Consider the following 15,535-nt stretch of genomic DNA (forward strand, 5'->3'; position numbering starts at 1 on the left):
AGTCAAATCATTTAGGAGTGTAATATACTAATTACAATTTGTAATTGTTCTTCTAAATCAGGTATAACCATCCTACAATATGTAGGACTTGATCTGTAAAGGACTGTGGGTCACCATAATTGTCCTTGACATTGTATTTGGTGTTAAGATAAGCTTTTAGGAGTTTCTGCTGTGCAATAGGCTCGGCAGGCAGTGTCTTGGGAGCCTGGGACGCAGGTTCAATACCTGGCCCAGCACAGTGGGTTAAGGATCCAGCGTTGCTGGAGCTGTGGCTTCAGTTGTGACCGCAGCTTGGATCTGATCCCTGGCCTGGGAACGCCATATGCTTCGCGGTAGCCAAAAAAGGAAAAAAGATAAGCTTTTAGAAACATTAATATTGTACTGTTTTGCACGAAAAGGCACTTGCCTCTGCTTCTTAGTTTGTGTGGAATAAGAATGTTTTTGAATTTGAATGTCTAGGTTTTAAAGGGTTTTAGGCTAGTTTGGTTTAAGTAACTTGGGTTTTGCTGAGTTTGAGGCAAGATAGTGTGGCATTCCTTTGAAGTGGGAGGAGGCTGCTATTTGTCAAATCTGACCCTAACAAATGGTGACTAGGTCGCTGGCATACAAAGAGCAGAGTCCAAAAGGCATCATGAGGAATTCAAAGTTTAACCATGAGTAAACTTCTTTCCAGTCTTTAATTTTTTATTTTTTGGCATGTTTTTCCTCCCTGTCAGTGTTTCCCAAAATAGGATCTGCCACCAAATGCATGAGACCTAGAATTTCTGTTTGATGTGCTTGTAAGAAATTGCAGATTCCTGCACCCTACCACACACATACTAAATCAGTATCTGTAGGTGAGAACTGGTAATCTGTGTTTTAAAACACTGCCTTATGGATTTTTATGTATCCTAAGATTTTGAGAATCCTGCTCTTATGTAGATACATTTAATTTTTGGAGCTTTTCCACACTCATTCTATAACTTGTATTTCACTTAATTTTTTTATATGTTTAGGTTTGAAAAGTTTTTTTTTTATTTTAAAATTTCCTTTTTAGGGCCATACCTGAGGCATATGGAAGTTCCCAGGCTAGGGGATGAATCAGAGTTGTAGCTGCCGGCCTACGCCACAGCCACAGCAACTTGGGATACAAGCAGCATCTGCGACCTATGCTGCAGCTTGTGGCACTGCCAGATCCTTAACCCCTGAGTGAGGCCAGGGATTGAACCCACATCCTCAAGGATACTAGTCTTAACACACTGAGCCACTGTGGGAACTCCTGAAAGGTTTTTGATTGCTTGCCTTTTTTTTTTGTTGTTGTTGTTGTTAAATGGAAGATTCATGTGTATGGTACAAATATCAAAAAGTATGAAAGGGTATTCAGTGAACAGTTCCCTCCTCATCCCCCTGTTTTAGAGCATTGTGCAATTCTGAGCCCTTTAGTATATTAATTAATTCAGCTTTCTTCCAAACAATCAAGTGAGGTAGGTCATGTTATTGTCCTCATTTTGTAGAAGACATAAACAGGCCCAGAAAGGTTAAATCACTTTTTCAAAGTCACACAGCTAGTAAGTGCTGGAGTAGTCTGGGAGTCTGGTGCTTAATCACCATCCTCTGCTGAGTGAGAGGATATTAGCTAGATTAACACATGTGAAGAGTTTGTTTTGGGAGAGTTTAGAGTTCATCTTCAATATGGTAAATGTTTCATATGAACTCTAACAGCTTACCCTGCAGTTTCATGTTAGCTGGATGTCAAATCCTCATGTAATTTCAAATTAATCAGTTCTCTAAATTGAACAGGCTCTCATTTAGAGAGTAGACTTCCTGAATTGGTGATACTGAACAAGGGAATGGTAGCAACTGAGGTCTTTTCAATGTCCTTTGGCTGTTTTATTTATAGGGACAGAGCTTGGGATGGGGTAATTCTTCCACTGTATATCCTTTGACTTTATTTGTAGAATTATTTCTGTGATATGGTTTTGGCCAGGAAACAATGACATATTCTTTGCATGGCCAGGATTTTTGACATCTTCTTAAACAAAAGACATTTTTTGGGAGTTATCTTGTGGTACTGTGGGTTTAGATCTGGCATGGTCAGTGCTGTGGCACGAGTTCAGTCCCTGGCCTGGCAACTTCCACATGCTGCAGGCATGCCTGGAAAAAAAAAAAAAAAAGAAAAGAAAAGAAAAGAAAAGATATCTTTGCTTCACTCCATTTAGTGGACCATTTAAACTTTACATAGACCATATTTCTTAAAGCGTTAGGGCATATATATGTCATTTGGAAGAACTTAGTTTGGAAGTTACTTAGATTCTTTCCTCACTCCTATTTTCTGAAGTAATTAAGTAATCTAGGGATTTTAATAACTGAGTGCAGGAACTGAAGAATTGTTGTTAGGCCTTAAATTCTGTCCATGAAGTATCTTTAAAGCCAGGTAACAGTTATTAAACTCTTACCATGTGCCAGGAACTGTGTGCACCCTAACTGATTTGATCCTCATAATATCATGGTGGTAGGAAGTTAAGTTTCAGAGATGTTAAGTAATTTACTGAAGATCACACAGCTAATAAGTAGTGAAGTCAGGATTCAAATCCAGGTATGTCTGATTCTCAATCTTGTTATTTCCTTATTTCTTCTGTACTCTGCAGACCCCATAGAAAGATAACAGCTTATAAACCTTTAGGGCTCTAAACTTTAGTTCCAGCATGTGTTTAGTAAAAACTCTGAGGAAGTAGATAATAGAAGCCCGGTGACTTTGCCCATTTAGTGTGTGTTTTTTGGTGACTTTTAAGTTAATCTAAATCAGAGGAAGCTATTTTGTGAATTTAGACAGCTAATGCAGATAGAATCCCTGCTAAAGGTAAGTGAGGTCTTAAACTTTTGAAGTCCATTCTTTTGGCTGTACATGTTCTCATACATTCCCTAGAAAACGGGTCAAGGAAAGTAAGTTAATGGTCAGGAGCCTATTCTTACCTTCAGATCCCAGCTTCTCTTTCTCTAGCCCTAGTCATAATAACCCCTCACCCCCTGTGCCGTAAACACAAGAAAATAGAGGGGAACCAAGTTAAAACTCTCTTTCTAGAGTGTTTTAAAATCTGACTATTCCTAAAACTGATTAAACTGGGTTTTCTAAGTGAGCAGTTCCTTAACCTTGAATTAGTAAAACATTAAAATGTTTATGACATCTACCACTGACCCTTCTTCTGTAACATAGGAGTTAGTCCAGCAGTTTCTCATTAAATACTGGTATTAGGCAATTCAAGAATTACAACAGAGGTCCTGGGATGAGGGTGAGGGGTGGGGAGGCAGGGAGAGGAATAGTGAGTGTGTGAGAAGAAACCTAGATAGCATATTAAACAAAACCAGCCCTTTTATAAGAACAAAACCTTAATCAGTGCTGAGATTTATTGTTTATCTGGAATTGGCAGTTATTTCTGTGTTAGTGGTATTGTTCACATTTTTGCTTTGATTATTTAGGTTTTCTAATTTTTTTGGCTTTCTAATTTTAAGAAAATATTATAGATATGTTTTTGTAATGTATAATCATAATTTAAAAACTATTTATCCCAAATCAAAATTTTGTCTATTATGTATCTATTTATAGTTGTAATCTATGTGTATATATTTTTGAAATGGCTTTATTGAGGTATAATTTATATATTCACTTCACTCATTTAAAGTGTACAATTCAATGGGATTTTTGGTATATACACAGTTATGCAGTCATCACCACAGTCTAATTTTAGAACATTTTTATCACTCCCGGAAGAAACTCTGTACCCTTTAGCAGACATTCCCAACACTTCTTCCCTTCCTCCCACCGCACCCCCCCCCCCCCCCCCCCGCCCCAGCCCTGGGTAACTGCTAATCTCCTTTCTGTCTCTGTGGTTTTGCCCCCCCCCCCTTTTTTTTCTTTTTCTGCCATACCTATGGCATTAGGTCAGGGATCTAATCCGAGCCAGAGCTGAGACCTACACCACAGCTGCGGCAATACTGGATCCTTAACCCACTGTGCCACAACAGGAACTCTGTACTTGCCTATTTTGGATATTTCATGTAAATGGAGTTGTAGAATATGTGTTCTTTTATGACTGGCTCCTTCTACCTAGCATAATTTTTCAAAGTTCATCCAAGTTACAGATGGCATATGTCAGTACTTCATTGCTTTTTATTGTCAAATAATATTCCGTTATATGTATATACCACCTTTTATATATTTTTATTTTGCTTTTTAAATTTAATACTTCTACATTAAATACTTCTGAGAAACTTCCACTTCTGGGAGGATGGAACGGATGGTGTCTGAGTTTTTTTGATTTTTGCTTCATGCATCCCAGACTTGGAGTTCTAGAAGCCAGCAAGGAGTTCCTGTTGTGGTGCAGTGGAAACAAATCCAACTAGTATTCATGAGGATGCAGGTTCTATCCCTGCCCTTGCTCAGTGGGTCAGGGATCTGTTGTTGCTGTGTGCTGTGGTATAGGTTGTAGATGCGGCTCACATCCTGCATTGCTGTGGCTGTGGCGTAGGTCCACAGCTGTAGCTCCAATTGGACCCATTGCCTGGGAATTTCCATATGCTGTGGGTGTGGCCCTAAAACACACACACAAAAAGGAGCCAGCAACGTGGAAATACCAACAGTTGCAGACAACTCCCCCGCCCCCATCAACAACAAAAAACAACCAAAACCCGAAAACGACCAACCAAGACTGATCTCTAGCCAAAAAGCCAGGAAAGGGGCAGCCTAGGCAAGAGTAAAGCTTTCAGACAATAGCTGCTCTACTCCAAACACCACAGGAAAAATCTATGGTGCTACCTCCACCCATGCCAGCAAAGGCCAAATGGGTTAGCTCTGGCTTCTACCCTCTGGTGGTGTGTAGTATCATATTACAGATCCTTTACCGGCGGGCTGTGGAGCCCATCTTCTGAGCTTTTTATTTCATTTATTATATTTTTTAGTTCTTAAATTTCTGGCTCTTTATATCTTGAATTTCTTTGCTGAGGCTATTTTTTTTCCCACTTGTTTTAAGCTGTTCATATTTGCTCATTGAAGTGTTTTTATCCTGACTGCTTAAAAATCTTTGTCAGATAATTTTAACATTTCTTTCATCTTGACATTGACTTCTTCTGATTGCTTTTTTTCATTCAGTTTGATATGGTTCTTAGTATGACAAGTGTTTTCAGTTGAAACCTTAACATTTTCTTATTATTTTATGAAACTCTGGATCTTGTTTAAACCTTGTTTAAACTTCTCTGACACTCAAATTACTTCTCTGACACTGCTCTGGAGGGGAGTCAGACAGGAAAGGGGGAGTGGGAGGGGAGAAGCCAGGTGCAGGTAGAAGTCCAAGTGGAGATAGAAGCCAGGCCCTATTGGCCTTCATTGACACCCAAGGTGAGGAGGCTTCTAATTATTTTGGGGTAGGGGTGAGAGTTCTAGCTCCCCGTGTGAGCTCTACTGACACCCCAGTCAAGGTCTTTTTGGCTGGTTGATGGTGAAAGACTTGACTGCTCTATGCTAGGCCTCCGATGGCTCCCCAGTAAGGAGGGCTTCTCCTTACTGTCTGGAAGGGTTGAAAGGACTGGCTGTCTCTTTGGTCTTCTCTGATACCATCCTGGTGGGAGCATCACAGCCTCCAGAGCATTCATTACATTAGTTTGGGATAAAATCTTGTAAAAAAGTTACATAGTGTGATCACATGGTTAAAAGGACAAAGTGGCGTGTACATAGAAAATAAAAATCTAGAAGAATAAGTGAAATGTTCGAAGGTAGGGGCACTCTGACTTTCTGTAGTGTTTCCGTTTTTATTTTAAAAATAATAGAAGGGAAATTCCCTTGGGGCACAGCAGGTTGAGGATCTGGTGTTTCCGCTGCATTGGCTAGGGTCATTGCTGTAGAGTGGGTTCAGTCCCTGGCCTGGGAATTTTTACATGTTGTGAGCATAGCCAAAAAAAAAAAAAAAAAAAAAAAAAAGAAGAAGAAAGAAAGAAAAAAGAAAAGGTAAAAGACCTGTACTTGGAAAACTATAAACTACTGATGAAAGAAATTGAAGATGATACAAACAAAAATATTACTGTTCTTAGACTGAAAGAATTAATATTGTTAAACTGACCACACTACCCAAGGCAATCTACAGGTTTAATACAGTCGCTATCAAAATTCCACAGAACTATAACAAATAATTAAAAAATTTGTGTGGAGGAGTTCCTGTAGTGGCTCAGTGGTTAACGAATCTGACTAGGAACCATGAGGTTACAGGTTTGATCCCTGGCCTTGCTCAGTGGGTTAGGGTTCCGGCGTTGCCATGAGCTGTGGTGTAGGTTGCAGATGTGGCTTGGATCCCGTGTTGCTGTGGCTCTGGCGTAGGTCGGTGGCTACAGTTTGGATTCGACCCCTAGCCTGGGAACCTTCATGTGTCGCAGGAGTGGTCCAAGAAATGGCAAAAAAAAAAAAAAAAAAGTGTGGAAGCACAGAAGACCCAAATAGCCAAAACAATCTTAAAAAAGAGCAGAGTGGGAAAAATCATGCTCCCTGACTTCAGACTATGTCACAAGTAGTAATTTAGTACAAAAAGTAATTAAAACAGTATGGTACTGGCACAAAAACAGACACATAGATCAATGTAAGAGAATAGAGAGCACAAAAATAAACCCACACACTTCAAGTCAATTAATCTATGACAAAGGAGACAAAAATAAATAATGGAGAACAGTCAGTGTCTTCAATAAGAGGTGCTGGGAAAACTGGATAGCTATAGGTAAAAGAATGAAATTAGAATGTTTTCTTAATACCATATACAAAAATAAACTAAAATGGGTTAAAGACCTAAGTGTTAGATTGAGTACTGTAAATAGAGGAAAGCATAGGCAGGACACTCTTTGATATAAATCGCAGCAATATTTGTTTGGATCCATCTACTAAGCAAAGGAAATAAAAGCAAAAATAAACAAATGGGAACTTATGAAACCTAAAAGCCTTTGTACAGCAAAGCAAACCAGTGACAAAATGAAAAAACCTGCTGAATGGAAGAAGATATTTGCAGATGATATAACTAATAAGGGGTTAATATCCAAAGTATAAAAACAGCTCATACAACTGAACTCAAAAAGCAAAGTTGAAGGGGTGGACTTGAATCTTTAACATGTCTGGACCAGCTTCTTTGGGGGTACCTGGTATTATCTGTCAGTGGCTTGCTTGCGGTGCATATTTTGGGGACCTTTTGTATAAAGGTGTGAAGAGAGGTGTTGGCTACAAGGCATGGAACATGTTTTAAGGAAAGGTAGATGTTTTGTTATCCTGAAGATTTCAAAGGCACTTATGAGCAGCAGTCATGCACCTTACCAACTGACAGGCAGCTGGATGGATGCTCATGAGATGGATACTCAAGGAATGGATAGAAGAGTAAACAACTTTGAATTTTAATAATTATTTTTATTTAAAAGCAAAAAAAAACTACTTAAAAAAATGGTCAGAAGAACAGAATAGACATGTTTTTGAAGAGGAAATGCAGATGACCAACAGACACATGAAAAGATACTCAAGATCACTAATTACCAGAGAAATGTTAATGAAAACTGCAATGAGAAATCACCTCACACCAGTCAGAATGGCAATCATTAGAAAGGACACAAATAGCAAATGTTGATGAGAATGTGGAGGAAAGGGAGCCCTTGGACACTGTTGGTAGGAATGTACATTGATACATTCTCTGTGGAAAACAGTATGAAGTTTTCACTAAAAACTAAAAGTAGAACTACCATATGACCTAGCAGTTCCACTGAAAAGAAAGAAAAGGACTAATTCAAAAAGATTCATGCCCCCCAATGTTAACAGCAGCAGTATTTTCAATTGCCAAGGTATGGAAGCAGCCCGAGTATCCATCAACAGATGAATGGATAAAGAAGACATGATGTGTATATATAAATACACACACACTATATATATAAATACACACACACACACACACGTGCATGCGCACAGTGGAATACTACTCACCCATAAAAATGAATGGAATATTCCCATTTGCACCAACATGGATGGCTTGGAGGGCATTATGCTAAGTGAAATAAGTCAGAGGAAGACAAATCTGTATGATATCGTTTGTATGTGGAGTCTAAACAACAGACTAGTGAATAAAACAAGAAGCACACTCACAGAGTGGGGGAGGGGCAATATAGGAATAAGGATAAAAAAGGGTTGTTTGGGATTATATGAAATCGTGTGTTAAACTTTTGAAAATTATAAGGCACATAGAATTTAAAGAATATATATTTTTAGGAAAATTCTATCTCATCATTGAGCTCCGGGAAGTCAGTTTCTCCAGTCATTAAGGAGGATTACAAATAATTTATTATAAATATATCTTTTGTTTTTTTGTTCCCTGTAGGAATGTATAAATAAGATATGGGATTTTTATAATGAATATATATTTTTTTAATGTGGCGGAGGTTGTGATTATTTTACTTTGGAGACAGGCACAAGTTTCTGTTTTTTTGTTGCCCTATAAAGAATACTGTCTCACTGGGATTCTCTTGTGGTGCAGCAGGTTAAGGATCTGGCATTGTCACTGCAGCAGCTTGGGTTGATGCTGTGGCACAGGTTTGATCCCTGGCCTGGGAACTTCTACATGCCATGGGCATGCTCCCCTCCCAAAAAAAGAATATTGTCTGATAGAATAAGAAATGACTTACATTTCATAAAACACATGATAGGCTTTGTCTTTGCTTCGAAACAAGGATGTATGTATGTACTCCCTAAGGATTGATTAGATCTGTGCTATCCAGTATGGTAGCCATTAACCACATGTGGCTATTTAAATGTATACTAATTAAAAGTAAATAAAATAAAAAATTCAGTTCAGTTGAACTAGCTACATTTTAAGTACCCATTAGGTTTACATCACAAATGACTATCAGATTGGATGGTGGTAATACAGATAATTTCTGTCATTGCAGAATGTTCTCTTGGACAGCACTATACTAGGCTGGCCATTTTTAAGAAGAGAAAGAGGCAAATGAAAGAGCAAAATAATAAAGACCTGAATTTCCTCCCTTCCTTCCACAATGTAACTTTTTCCTATCTTCTAGTCATCTTGATTAATTAGAAAAAGGCCTATCGTTTTGAGTATCATCACTTGACCGTGTTTTTTTAATGTTTCTTTCTGTTTCCCAGGCTGGCAGTGATGGTGAGAGCATAGGAAACTGCCCCTTTTCTCAGAGGCTCTTCATGATTCTTTGGCTCAAAGGAGTTGTGTTTAGTGTAACAACTGTTGACCTGAAAAGGTAAGATTTGTTTGCATTTGGGGATCAACTTGAGTATATACTTTACTGTTTTCAGTTTGATCCTCTCCCCTTCCCTCACCTGGCTTTCGTATATTCTCTGAAGAAATGTATTGAAGTTCAGCTGATTATGGACACATTTAACTTGTGTAAGTATTGTGGATAATTCACAATGTCAGTATATTACATGTGGCCACTCAGTCTTTTAGGAACTTATTGTATGTTTACCTTATATTTCAAGACCAGCACAAGGAGCTGTTTTAGTGTGAATGAAGTGAAATCTGTGGTGTTCTAGGATAAACATGGAGCTGTGAAGAACCTCCTAAGCAGATGGCTTCTCAAATGTGCTAGTAAGGGAGTTCCCATCATGGCTCAGTGGTTAATGAATCCGACTAGGAACCATGAGATTGCGGGTTTGATCCCTGGCCTTGCTCAGTGGTTAAGGATCCAGCTTTGCCGTGAGCTGTGGTGTAGGTTGTAGACGAGGCTTGGATCCTGCGTTGCTGTGGCTCTGGCATAGGCTGGCGGCTACAACTCCTATTCGACCCTTAACCTGGGAACCTCCATATGCCATGGGAGCGGCCCAAGAAATGGCAAAAAGACCACCAAAAAAAAAAAAAAAAAAAAAAAAAAAAGTGCTAGTAAGCACCGGGCTTATGTAATCTGGATCTTTAAAGCCAAGAATGAGATTTTAGGAGGCTGACTACTACTGTGTCTATTTCACTTAACCTTCTTTTCAGGGAATAAGAGAAGCTTTCTATAATACAATTCTAACCATATTTAATTAAATATAATTATAGAATAAGAGCAGTTATCTATGGCCCTCTAATTGTTCTTGCCCATTGAAGGGTTGTTTCTAACTTTTTCTACTTAGACCAGAGTGGAGAGGGCTGAGAAGAGACTTGATAAGTAATAATCATTTTTTGTTCAGGAATTTCTGTTCTCCCTTAGCAAACATGAACATTTGTACTTAAAGAAAAAAAAAAAAGATTTAAACAAAGGCTTGAGAACATTTATACCAATAGAAAATCTAGGATTTGGCAGTGGAAAGGTTTTTCTCTTGACACAAATGCCACAACATGATTTGCTGCTTATTTTTTAAGCATATTAGCCTTGAACAATGTCCAAGAAAAAAATATTGACAGGCTATCTATCACTTTATACGTAGGAGTATTCATGTATGTTATCTCTGTGGCATCACAAAGTGAGAATTGTCTGACAGCTGTAATCCCATTCCCATTTCTAGGTTAGCATTCTCTGGGACCCCTGTCAGTTCCTTAAAATTTGTTTTTTACTTCATGGATTTGAGATTTTGTAGACTTAAAATTTATTTATTGAAAATAAGCCATAAAGTCTTCCAGGAACCCTTGTATATGTAGCGGTTAAGCCTTTGGGGGTTGTAAGAATTAAAACTATAGTCTGTTTTGAAGACATACCTAGCTCATAATTGGACAGAGCTATTGTAAGAATGAAATAATTCATGTCGTTATCCTTCTATTACTGTTTTTTTCCTACCCACGTTCACAAAGGGAGTTTCCCAATATAGCTGCTAAAAATAGACCATACTGCTAGGCACACACCCTTACTGTGTCTTAAAATACATAGATTTCTCCTATTCCATTTTTGGCTTGGAGCAAGTGAGTTGACTGCCATGCTTCGGAAAAGCCTTCTTTGAATAGCTCAATATAGTACTTGATTGTAGTACAAACCAGTAATAGCACCATAAATGATGGGAATCTGGTTCAGAAAAGGAAGTGAACTAATAACGGCTGTTTCTAAGTCATCTGTCTGTTTTACTTTTCATTTACAAACTTTTAAAGGCATCATTCCTGGGGGTTGATTGGTATTTGAGGATTTGTATGTGTTTAAGAGTAATATACACTAACTGTAAAAAGTAACACATAGGAAGTAGGATGAAAGATTCAGAGCCTCCTAAATAGAAAATATTACACTCAAAGAAGATGTGTATTTATTTTCTAAAGTTTTATAGAAAAACCAGTGGAGAACACTTGATATTGGAGCCTGTATTCTTTAGCTTTCTTTAAAAAATTTAGGTCTACTGTGTCTGAAAAAAATGCTTTTCTTTTTTTTAAAAAATATATATTTGTTTTTATTAAAGTATAGTTGATTTACAGTGTTGGGCCAATTCCTCCTGTGTAGCAAAGTTAAAAATGCTTCCTAAGATCAATTAAAAGTGTACAAGTAATGCATGTTAATGAGTTCCCTCAATTCCCAACCCTTGGTTATCAGCTTCCCCTTCACAGAGATAAAGCATTTAAGTTTGTTGTTTAGCATCCTTCCAGATTTTTCTATACGTTTACACACTTCTATATAGTCTTAAGTAAGATTTCAAAGAGAAGGTACCCCAAGAGAGTGAATATTGGCTCAAAAAAAGTGTAAAGTTGTCACAGAGGAATAAAACATCCTGTAGTAAAAAGTACCTTTCATTATATGTGTATGTGTATGTATATATATATAAAAATTCCCCCCATTTTATGGCCACACCCGTGGTATATGGAAGATATGGAAGTTCCCCAGGCCAGGGATTGAATCTGAGCCACAGTTGCAACCTACACCACAACTGCAACAATGCCAGATCCTTTAATCCATAACACCAAGCCAGGGATGCAACCCACACCTGCAGTGACTTAAGTTGCTGCAGTCGGGGTCTTAACCCATTGTGCCACAGTAGGAACTCCTCATAATATATTCTTAACTTTAAAACTTTAAATATGACTTTTTTTTTAGAAAGCTATAGGGGAGAAAATGCCTACAGTGCTTATTTTCCTGCTTTTCCTGATAATTGCTTAATTCCTTGGTGAAAAGTACTGATTCTAGAACAAACTGACAGAGAGCAATAGAGCTCAACAGAGAGCATTTAGAAGCCTACTCACTCTGCTTTGAAAAAATTACTGTTACATGACATTTCCTCCATAAGAACAAGCCAGTTTCTAGTTCTGGCACTGTGTGACACACTCGCTTTGAATCTCAATTGGTGTTAATGACTGTGCTGGTGGTATTCATGTGCCCCTGTGAGGCTTGGAACACCTCCCATTGCTAGCCTGCCAGTGCTGCTTTAATGCTTTCGTGGGAGTAATTTCTAAACCTAATTTCTGTTTATGCTACAGTTGTATTATAGAACTTTTATATTGAAAAAAAGTTCCCAAGCTTTAAGAGGAATTTAGGTTTGTATCAACTGCCATTTGAACAAAAGCTTTAGGTAGATATAACTGAAAACATTTTAATATTATCCCCTGTCATCAAAAGAGGAATAGCCATGGCATAGTAGAAAGTGTTAGGGGTTCTGTGTGGAGAGAGCCCTGTCCCTGATTTTCCTGGTATCTTGGACCAGCTGCCTCATCTTCTTAGAGGTCAGTTATCTCATTTTTAAATTCAGGAAGAAAGAAGGGAAAAATAAACTGACATTTCTTTAGTGTCTGCTATGTGCTAAACACTGTTCAGGGTACTTTTTACTACCATTTTCAAACCTGTTATTGAATAGAATTCATTATTTCATTACACTGGTGTTATAGGGTCTTTCTGGCTGGCAGGTTTGTGGCAGTAGTCAAGATCTTTTTTTGAAGACTTCCACTGTCTTCCTTATGCTCAGAAGTTCCTAAATCAGAGATTGGCAGCATTAGAGCACAGATAAGCCTGAGGGTAGGCTGGAGGAAGAGAAAGAAGAAAGCCTGAGAACAATAATGACAGAGAGAGAGGCAGGCAGGCAGACAGACAGACAGACACACACACTGATACACTAACTTGTATATAGCTTGAGTGTGGCCATATTTTGTCACACAGTTGTTAGGATAAACTTTTCTGGTTTTGAGAAATGAGAGTAGAAATTACCAAGAAATTAGCTTTTTAAGGTAAAAACAGTGATATCTGCTATACTACCAGTGAATAAAATCTCTCTTCTGTGGTATTCTCTGAGAAAATAAATCAATTGGAGATGACCACTTTATTTATTTACTTACTTATTTATTTTTGCTTTTTAGGGCCATACCTGCGGCATATGGAAGTTCCCAGACTAGGGCTCTAATCAGAGCTGCAGCTGCCGGCCTATACCACAGCCACAGCAACACTGGATCCAAGCCACATCTGCCACCTACACCACAGCTCACAGTAACACCGGATCCTTAACCCACTGAGCAAGGCCAGGGATGGAACAACATCTTCATGGATACTAGTCAGGTTCATTACTGCTGAGCCACAATGGGAACTCTGGAGATGACCACTTTTAAAAGTCTGGGCAATGTTTGCTTTCCTTTCCCATTCCCACCTTAAACATTGACACTCTCTCATTCTTTGTAGTGTCACCAATGATTTCCTTCTGTTTCAGAATACAACATAACCATTCGTAACGTATTGTGTGAGTCAGACCAGGTATAAGTTGCCATAATAATGACATAAAGCTTTGGAAGATTGATAGTTTAAATGTTAAAAATTTGGTAATAGTTTAAAATGTTACAATGGGACTATAAAACTGATGGTTCTGTATATTGTAAAAGGAGTTATAAACTCTGAACAAAATCTGATGATTTCCAAATAGATTCTTCAGATAATTTTCTTTCATTATCATGTCTCTGTGGTTCCACCCTTCTGAAAATAGTCTTCAGCAAGTTGAAAGATCAGTTTGAGTTTCAGGTACATCTTCAGTAAACAGAAGCATGAATAACACAGAATAAATGGAGTGGAACAGGCCAGCTTTTTAGAGAAATCATTCATTTCCTGCTGCCGATCAGTCAGGAAAGTACAGACTGTTCTTCCCCTTTATCAAGTTGACTTGGGCTACATGAAGCCCTGTTAAAACAGTCCTACAGTTCAAGAGTGTGTCTCATGAATGCATTCTAAATCAAATGTACATCGTGTGTGTGTGTGTGTGTGTGTGTGTGTGTGTGTGAGAGAGAGAGAGAGTGAGAGAGAGACAGAATTTCACTGCCACATGTCTCTATGTTCTTTTTCAAGATAATTTCAAACATGAAAAAGCCTCTTGAGGCCATATTTTCATGGGTGCTATTTTCTTTTAAAACAATTGCTCCAGAAGTTGACGTTAGAGTAGACAGATTAGCAGCATACCACATTTAATCAAAATAAATAAAATCCTTTAATTAGTTGAACTGGGACACACAGACAGATTAATAACTAGGATCTTGGTGTCTGGTTTGTTGTCAACAATTCAGTCATTCAATTAGTGACTTAGTCACAATATAGCAGATCTAATGAAGAATAATTAATAGGAGTAAAGTGATCTGAAACAAAAGATCTGTTAACTTTTTTTTTCTCATTTGCCATATAGTGTTCAGCATTCTCTTAATTTGTATGAATTTTATGTCTTGAAAATCAGCACCTTTATTTTTTTATTTTTTTATTTTTTTTATTTTTTTGTCTTTTGTTGTTGTTGTTGTTGTTGTTGTTATTGTTGCTATTTCTTGGGCCGCTCCCACGGCATATGGAGGTTCCCAGGCTAGGGGTTTAATCGGAGCTGTAGCCACCGGCCTATGCCAGAGCCACAGCAACTCGGGATCCGAGCCGTGTCTGCAACCTACACCACAGCTCACGGCAACGCCGGATCGTTAACCCACTGAGCAAGGGCAGGTATCGAACCCGCAACCTCATGGTTCCTAGTCGGATTCGTTAACCACTGCGCCACGACGGGAACTCCAAAAATCAGCACCTTTAAAAGAGAACTCAATTAACAGATAAGTCTACATACTTAGTATTTTTTTTTTTTCTCTTTAGTGAGTTAACTAGTTACAGTAGGTTATTTTTAAGAACCAGCTCCAGTGTCCTTTGGCTGTGCTGTGCTCATTTTATACCAAGCAGCTGGAACTGAGCCATCAGCCTCAGGGCCTCCGATTGTTTGGGCTGAATTAAATTTTAATTGAAGTTAAGCCACTTAAGTTGCTTAAAGTATTAACTCCTATAAGATGCCTCCTTTTCATTCCCTTTTTTCCCCTTTCTTTGTTCTTATTTTAGCTTTTTATATATTTCCTTTTCTTCATCTAGAAATAAAATAGGAAATAATTTTTCATCTAAGTAGAAGACTATTATATAAAAAAGACTACTCTGATAAGTAATGGTGAAAGTGAAAAAAAAAACCAAAAACCAAACATTGAAGAATATTCATGCTCTTATTTCAAGGCATCAATTCTATGCATTTTGCTTTTCCTGGGTATCACTTAAGGGAGATATTTGAATGAGTTTAAATGAATTATTGGCTGGTTATTGAAGGCTTTTTATGAAATAAACCAAAAATGCTCTGAAAATTTTAGCTATT

At 38.0% G+C, this 15,535-nt stretch overlaps 1 protein-coding gene across 1 annotated transcript in view; it reads left to right on the forward strand.

Annotated features, from left to right (window-relative positions):
- The window catches only part of CLIC4 (chloride intracellular channel 4), an 81,998-nt gene that overhangs the window by 31,905 nt on the left and 34,558 nt on the right, over positions 1-15,535 (forward strand). The window contains exon 2 of the mRNA XM_021095589.1: positions 9,149-9,258. Coding sequence (XP_020951248.1) covers positions 9,149-9,258 — 110 coding nt within the window. The remainder of the gene's footprint in view (positions 1-9,148; positions 9,259-15,535) is intronic.

This window comes from Sus scrofa, chromosome 6 (assembly GCF_000003025.6).
Source record: "Sus scrofa isolate TJ Tabasco breed Duroc chromosome 6, Sscrofa11.1, whole genome shotgun sequence".
Lineage (NCBI taxonomy): Eukaryota > Metazoa > Chordata > Mammalia > Artiodactyla > Suidae > Sus > Sus scrofa.